Here is a 6858-nt window from a genome sequence, read left to right on the forward strand (position 1 = left end):
GTCAGCACGGTAACGTTACAATTCACATGCATTTTTGCTTAAAATTTCAGAAAATAATCATGGAAACTCACAATTGCAATGATAGTGCTGCCCAAAACACACATTTCAAAGGAACGACGTTTTTTTTTTCTTCAACCGTAGTTTTACACTTTACAAGCGATTGAAGACATTATGATGCCTTATTACATGCAATAATATACACGTTATTGCAATGACGCTACAAAATTTTGAAAGTGGATTTCGTGGTTGCTCTACGTTTTTGTAGAAATTAGCTAATCTCTGCATGCACGTAAGCCACAAACCATTGCATTTATTTCGATCTGATCAAGTCGATCAAATTGTTGTATGAGTTTTTGTGTCTTTTCATGCTTTTGAGAAGCATGTTCCACAAGCTAGTCAACGACAAATTGCCTCGGGTAAATCAATGAGCAATTTTACACACTGAAATCACTGACTTGATATAACATTATATTTATTTGAGCATGGAAAAACCCCAAATTCATATACATTTCTTGGCAACAGATTTTGCTTATCATATTACATATTTCAGATAAAAACCAGATATTTTTAATTTGTTTCTCTCTACATTTCGACAATTAACTGAAATTCAAATATTTTGAATTCAGCTAAATATAACTCAGTTTCAATAATTTATCAATGAAAATAGGTAAATTGTATGGCTGAGGTTTCGTTTGATATTTCAAGTGAAATTCCATTTCAGCCGCCTTACCTCTTTGATGTGCTAGCTATTTATGGTGCGAGAGAGTTCATTACTTCTGTCAAAATCAAATTTACTGAATTGTCTTGCAGTAGTGTTATGTAGAAAAAATAAATATTCCATTGTTTCAACCGCTCTTTATTCAACTACAGATTTGTTATTTTTGTCGAAAGAGTTTTTAATCAGGAATTTTTTTTTATTCACATATGTCTCGGTAACGCTACAAAATTAACATAATGCACTTTGTGCCACACAAGTCTGTCGCTCTCCTAAGGCCTTGTGTTGCAAATTCATCGATAAATGATCAATTGATAAAATTGCTAATTTTCCATGAAACTCATTTTCGATCGTATTTATGAAGTAAGTTGTATACAATTCCGTAAATTTTACGAGAAAGTGTCTCTGATGAGATTCACAAATACTTTCTCGTAATGCTTGTGAACTTGAAAACGTCGACAAAAGTTGAGTTCCACGATGAACAATACAAATTACCTCGGTATTGAGTAATACTTGAAGACCCAAACTCTACATGGTCACAAGCATTGACAGTTTTGATTCAATAACCGATTGAAAGGTCATTTTACCTGATCTAATGCTAATTTGTTAAATAAGAAATACTGCAAATTGTAATTAGACATGTAATGTGACAACCATCAAAATTGAGTGACTTGCATTCATTGCGATATTACTTTTTGCATAGTAACATTATTGCATCGAAGTTAAAACTCAAAATAAACTTTAAATTACCTACAAATCGTTTTAAAATGGTTATCAATGCGTTACCACATAGATCAAAATCCAATTCAAATTGTTAAAATTGTTTCATATATTTATGAAAACAAATATTTAACAAACAGTTTTGTATTCGAAATATTGAGTCAAAAACAATTTTATTTTATTTTTTTTTTATTCGATTCACTCAATGAAATCAATATTCAACTCAAGGAAAAATATATTTTTGCTTTGAAATATATTTCTTCATGGGCCCAAAAAAAATTGACGCCGTTTTGCTATGACATAATTGCCGATTACTTCAACAACAACTAAATCAAAACAATACCAAACTCACATTATATCGAACAATTTTCAAATGAATACCAAACAAATGAAACCGATAAAATAAAGTACATTTGAATGCTCGCTTGAATGGTTAAAAAAAGACCGGATTTATTTATTTATTTCACTTTTCAGATTTTTTCTGTTTGTAACCAAAAAAAAAAAGCCGAAGATAAATCACATTACGAAACATCTTGATAGAAGATATCCTCACTGCGTTGACAGCAGAAGAGATAACATATTGGCTTTGCTCGTTTTTGGACATTTGTTTCGTTTTTTCAGCAACAAAATGCATTGGGAGTTAAGCCGGAAATTCAATTCAGCTTTAATGTGATAAGGGAATCCATGCAAACTTATGTAAAAAAAATTTGCTGTCGTAACTTCGATAAATTTCTCTTCAAAAGAGCAGTTCAATTTGATTCAAATTATTTGAATGGAAAAAAAATCGTTACTTCATCGAAAATTTCATTCTAAAACCAAAACGTTCATTTTTCTGAGTCTCAGAAAGAGAAAATCTACATTACAGATCTCCAATACAGATTCCCTGTTATTGCCTCTCTCTATACAGCAAGATTGGAGCTGCCCACGAAAAAAGTGAATTTTATGATAATAAAAAACTTTATAAGCGAATTTCCGTGAAAATTACGAAGTCAAAAGTGGCAAAATTAAATCATTGAGTGTATTGCTAGGGGGGAGACACGAAACTTAAATGAGTAAAATTAGAATATTATTCAACGATAATTGGAAAAATAGAAGAAATTAGTTGGTTTGCCAATGTTAACGCTTATGGACGTATTTTTTATTGTTTACAAAATAATCCCGTTAGGTCTTCCATAAGCGTTGTATTGACAGTGTAATACGCTCTGCAACCGATTTTAATAGAAATAATAGCAAAAATATATAAAATTGAATGTAACTAGACTTTACTAGAATTTGTGTCTCGCACCTAGGTGTATTGAAGTTGGATTTCATTTGAGAGTGACTGTAGTTTGGTTTTTTTTTTTTAGAAAAAATATCTCTTTCGAAGTAGGCGGGAATTATTTTCATCAAGTAAATCAAATAAAAAGTAGTTCTATCGTTTAAACCATCACGTTGATTCTTACCCCTTTGACATAGACCAAGAAAAAAAAAATTACGCGTCAGAAAAAAACCATTCGTGTGCATGGTCGAACGATGCAATAAATTGACCTTGAGCTGCTTAGCTGGGCAGAAGTTTGAGCAATTAGCATTTGCTGCAGGTAGGAAAATGAGTTACTTTGCCATGGCTTTAGTGTCATTTTCATATGTAGATTGTAAAAGGATTAACACCGTATGCGAAACTGAGCGTAATTAATGCGTAAGTTAGAATGCAGCGGGTTTTTTTTCTATTCAGTTTATTTTTTTTTACTAAGAAGAGACAAAATTTGCAAATTGTTGCCATTGTTTTCATAATATTAGACACAGCATAATGTTTGAGTTCCATTGTCGCCCATTTTTGCTGTTTCTACGCATTTTCTGCACCACAGCAAATGGTAATGGCACACATATATGCGTATGAGTGCATGGAATGCATTTGCTTGCATGTGATTGGCTGATCGATTTTTGGTGTCTAAGCCTTTGCAGATAGCATGCAATGGTCATAGTTGGTCAGTCGAACAGTTGTAGCCATCGAGAGCGCACGTCTTTTGAGCATTTTTACTTTTGAACAAACGTTTTGAAAAAAGACTTTGAATTTTTGAATTAAAAACGTTCCTAAAGCCTAGAAAAACTAGCATTGGGCGAAAAAAAGAAATTTAAACGAAAGAAAGCTATTGGAATTTTCCATTTCAAATCGCCCGTTCTGTGTTAAATTTACCGCAAAAATGAATAACAGTTACATGGATACCAGTGACAGTAGTGACAATCCAATTGATTTGTCCCGTCGATGTGATTCGGTGGAAACTCGTAAAACACCATCACCCTACAATTCATCGTCGTTTGTTGAAACATCGCCAAGCTTAGAAAATGATTCACCTACATCAAACTCGCGCAAAAAGGCACTCATTCGATCGGACACTCCGCCAAATTGTTATCAATCCACCAAGTACATTCAGCGTGAATATTCAACATCATCACAAGGCTCGTCAAGATATCCCTATGCCGTTCCCGGTAAACGCAGTCCACCATCGCCAAAAGCCACATCGATGCATCATTTCATGCACGAACAAGCGATCAATTCAAACGAAGATGAAATCAATCCGTACATCATGCACGCCGTTGCTTTACAACAAAAACTGCAAAGTATTCCCGCATCGGTGTCGGCCAGTGCACCATCATCACCTGAGTCTGGGTCCAGTTCACAGTATCCAATGATGTTGGGCCGTGATGGAAAAATGGCACGACCATTCAAAGCATATCCACGTGATCCATTGAGCAATCCTTTTGCTTCGATTCCAACATCCGATTCACTCACCGATCGCATGTCTGCCGAACGATTCAACGTCTTCCGTCAACAAATGCTCGAACAAATCCATGCAGCCAATGGAGGTCGACCCACCATTACAAATCCCAAAATGCGACGATCTTCAGCGAAAAATTTCAATGACAGTGAACAAAATTCCGAAATAGAATTTTCACATCAAATTGATGTACCGAGTCAACCTGTCAACTGCCCATCAGATTCGTCGGAGGGTAACACAAAAAAACCACTCAAAGATAACGCCTATTTTGAACGACGCAGAAAGAATAATGCGGCTGCCAAAAAATCACGCGATCGTCGACGCATCAAAGAAGATGAAATTGCCATTCGGGCCGCTTATCTGGAACGAGAAAATATGGAATTGAAAATTGAATTGGCCACCACCAAGAGACAACTCGCACAATTTGTACCGTCGTAGAAATTAAGACACATTTGCGATTGAAAGTACAGCGTAGAAATAGATATTAGGATTGTATAAATTTTATTTATTTCAAAATTTAGACCTAAGTTTTTGTATACACCGAATTTTTTGATGAATATGAGATACGAATAAAAATTAACGTTTTAACGAAGCAAATGTTTGTTTTTGGGAAAGTATGGATTTTTTCAAGGCAGATTCAAGCTGACGACACTTCAGTGCAAACATCATTTGAGCGCTCGCAGCGCCACGAACTCTCGTATCATTTTGTATTGACTTTTCGATAGTTCATGAGTTCGCCGTAGACTTCGTCAAAACGTGTCGTCCCTTTGGGCAGATTCATAGCTTAAAATGGACTTTTTCCTTTTAGATTGTTTGTTTACAAACCACAAGAAGCTCATCGCATGTAATTATCGAAGAAATAATGAAAAATGAAGACGAATTACATTTGACTCTTTTTTTTATTGAACTTTTGGTATCATTTCTAAAATTCTTAACATAATTGATAACAAAATGATATTCTCTTACTCTTTTTCACTCTTGAAATAATTTTATAATCTATAATTTGTCTAGCTCTGTAACTTTTCATCGAAATAAATGAACTTAATTGATATAAACTGTTAGAGAAACTTTAAATTACGATCTTAATATTTGAGTATTTCAAGGTCGATCCTTTTCAAACTCAGATCAGTTTCATATAATAGTCTGGATCTCTCAAAATGCTGCCAAATACAGTACTTATGTACATCTGGGCTTTGGATAAACTTGTAAATAAGTCACATAACACTAATTAGACCGTATTTTTCGGGAAAAATAAGGTGACAAATGTTGAAAACCCATTGTGTTACATAACATAAAAGTGGTAACTATTGCCATATCTCAGTTTCATTACAAAAGTGAACGCTCCCACCAATATTAAGCCGATGACAATGAACCAAGTTTTCGCATGATATTTTTGAATTTTTTTATGAGGATCTATAATTTGCGTTTGTACTGGTGTCAATTGGACATTGGTTGCCGGAAAAGGTGATGTTTGTCGCTCCCCAAACCGATTTATTATCAGCTCTAAATCTGTTTCGATTAATATTATGTCGTCACATTTTTGCGGTGGCATCTCAACTCATGTGATTCATTGCATTGATACTATTTTTTGGAGTAAAATATGGTTTCAAGAATGAATGAAAATCATTTACCAAAAATTTGCTCAAAATTTACTTACTCCAGAAATTCCAAATAATACAGAATATTAGCAAAGACCCTTCGCTGAAGACAAACGGTATCTCCATAAAAAATAATTCAACTTCGTTTTACTCAGCTTCTGCTTGATTCAAGATCAGAACGCGCAAACAAATTCCTTTTGAATTTTTTCGATCCAAATGTGTAAGTCATACAGAAAAGCTCGACGAAACAGCTCTTAAATCTATGAAATGTTGAAAACGAGTCACTTGATTTTGATAACTGACTCATTTTGCACACTGTTATCACACCAACAAAACGAAAAATGTATTCAGAAATTCGCCGCCAGATGCTTTGGCCGATTCGTGTCGCAAAATACAATGATAGATTATTTAAAATACATGTATTTACACATATGTCTGTGTATTTTATCATTTTTATTACTCAAAACATTTTAATCATGAAAATGATAAACTATGGATAAATTACACAGTTCATCGAATGTTTTTGTTTTCGGGTGCATAGTAGCAAGAAATCGCCAGCTGAACATTTTCTGAGCTCAGCTCATTGAGCTGTTTCTGAGTAGAGGACTCAATAAATATTTTAAATGGAAGAAAAACGAAAATTTATCAAGGAAATTTTTCTTAAAAAGAAAAAAAATCGTAACGGACACACGATGGTCGAATCGAAGTAAAGAATTCAAAACAATATGCTCCATTCCATGATCAGGGTGACATTACCGGTCAGTAACGATCCTTCTCTTAAGCACCAAAAAAACATGCGATGAACTGTGTTATGAAATGCGTACATATTCAGTGATGACGCAAAATGAATCCCATCTTAGAGATTCTCAGCTAATGAATCACTAGTAATGATTAAATAAGGATTTACTCTCGAGATGTGGTTTTTAAGCTCACCATTTAGTTTTAAAGCAAAATGACAAAGAGGAAATCGAAATAAATTCATTGAATAAAAATGTTTATTCAGGAAATTTTGGGAGGTTCAGTGTTTGTGTCGGAGACAATGTTCGGCCGCTTAGTTTAAAAATAAAAC

General features: G+C 34.0%; 1 protein-coding gene across 1 annotated transcript; it reads left to right on the forward strand.

Moving 5' to 3' along the window:
* Nucleotides 1-3615: 3615 nt before the first annotated feature.
* On the forward strand, nucleotides 3616-4629 carry LOC129568100 (protein giant-like). Its single transcript, XM_055445660.1, has one exon. The coding sequence runs from the start codon at nucleotides 3616-3618 to the stop codon at nucleotides 4627-4629; it is 1014 nt and encodes a 337-aa protein (XP_055301635.1).
* The last annotated feature ends 2229 nt before the right edge of the window (nucleotides 4630-6858 follow it).

This window comes from Sitodiplosis mosellana, unplaced genomic scaffold (assembly GCF_009176505.1).
Source record: "Sitodiplosis mosellana isolate CC-2019 unplaced genomic scaffold, AAFC_SMos_1.0 Smas_scaffold_16, whole genome shotgun sequence".
Classification (NCBI taxonomy): Eukaryota; Metazoa; Arthropoda; class Insecta; order Diptera; family Cecidomyiidae; genus Sitodiplosis; species Sitodiplosis mosellana.

Bases quoted from the DNA above. Each gene is read 5' to 3' on its own strand.
- LOC129568100 (XM_055445660.1), top strand. From the start codon at position 3,616: ATGAATAACAGTTACATGGATACCAGTGACAGTAGTGACAATCCAATT.